The 883-nt window shown below is 43.0% G+C and overlaps 1 protein-coding gene across 1 annotated transcript in view; it reads left to right on the forward strand.

The window, feature by feature from the left end:
* The window catches only part of ZIC1 (Zic family member 1), a 7770-nt gene extending 7461 nt beyond the window's left edge, over positions 1-309 (forward strand). Inside the window, exon 4 of the mRNA XM_009890452.1 lies at positions 62-309. Coding sequence (XP_009888754.1) covers positions 62-259 — 198 coding nt within the window. The 3' untranslated portion in view covers positions 260-309. The remainder of the gene's footprint in view (positions 1-61) is intronic.
* Positions 310-883: the final 574 nt, after the last annotated feature.

The raw sequence follows: 883 nt of genomic DNA on the forward strand, positions 1-883 counted from the left end.
CCGCCCGCCAGGGCCTCCGTCCTCCGCCGCTCTCTATTTCTGCCCGGGTTTTCTCTTGCAGGTCCATGAATCATCCTCGCAGGGGTCCCAGCCTTCTCCCGCCGCCAGCTCAGGCTACGAGTCCTCCACCCCTCCAACCATCGTGTCTCCATCCACAGAAAACCAGACCGCCAGCTCCTTATCCCCTTCCTCCTCCGCAGTCCACCACACGTCCAGCCACAGCACGCTTACATCAAATTTTAACGAATGGTACGTCTAAAACGCTAAAACAAAACAACAAAAAAACACAAACCGAAACAAAACAAAAAAAGCCCCAAGCGAGCAAACAAATACCCTATTTAAAGACTCCAAAAATAATGAACACTTTGAAATCAGAATTTAAATGAGCAAACAAAAATAAAATGCTGCCAGTAGACCCAGGACTGAGTAAAATGAAGACTTCATTTTTTTTTCCCCTCCCTTTTTTCCCCTTTTTAAAAATGTTTCTTTTTCTCCTTTTTTTTCTTTTTTTCTTTTTCTTTTTTTCTTTTTCTTTTTTCCCTTTTTTTTTTTCTTTTTTTCCTTTTATTCCCCCCCCCTCCCTCCCCCCATTCTGCTCTGTTCTGTTCCAAGGCTTGGTAGGCGAAGGGGTTAGTAGAATGCATAAGAAGACAAGGTTACCAGGGCAAATGCCAACTGTGTAGGGCTTTACTGGAAACCACTGATTAGAGATCTCCAACTGCATGTCTGCTCAGGCAGCGGCCTTCCCCCCCATCCCCTCTTGTAAATACAGAATTATTAGCTTCAAAAACAAAACAACAAAAAAATGTACTGTTTGATTTTGTAAATAGTTATATCGCAAGTTGAATAAGGGGATATGTGGATTTGTGGTCTTTGCATATAT

This window comes from Charadrius vociferus, unplaced genomic scaffold (genome assembly GCF_000708025.1).
Source record: "Charadrius vociferus isolate BGI_N301 unplaced genomic scaffold, ASM70802v2 scaffold650, whole genome shotgun sequence".
Taxonomy (NCBI): Eukaryota; Metazoa; Chordata; class Aves; order Charadriiformes; family Charadriidae; genus Charadrius; species Charadrius vociferus.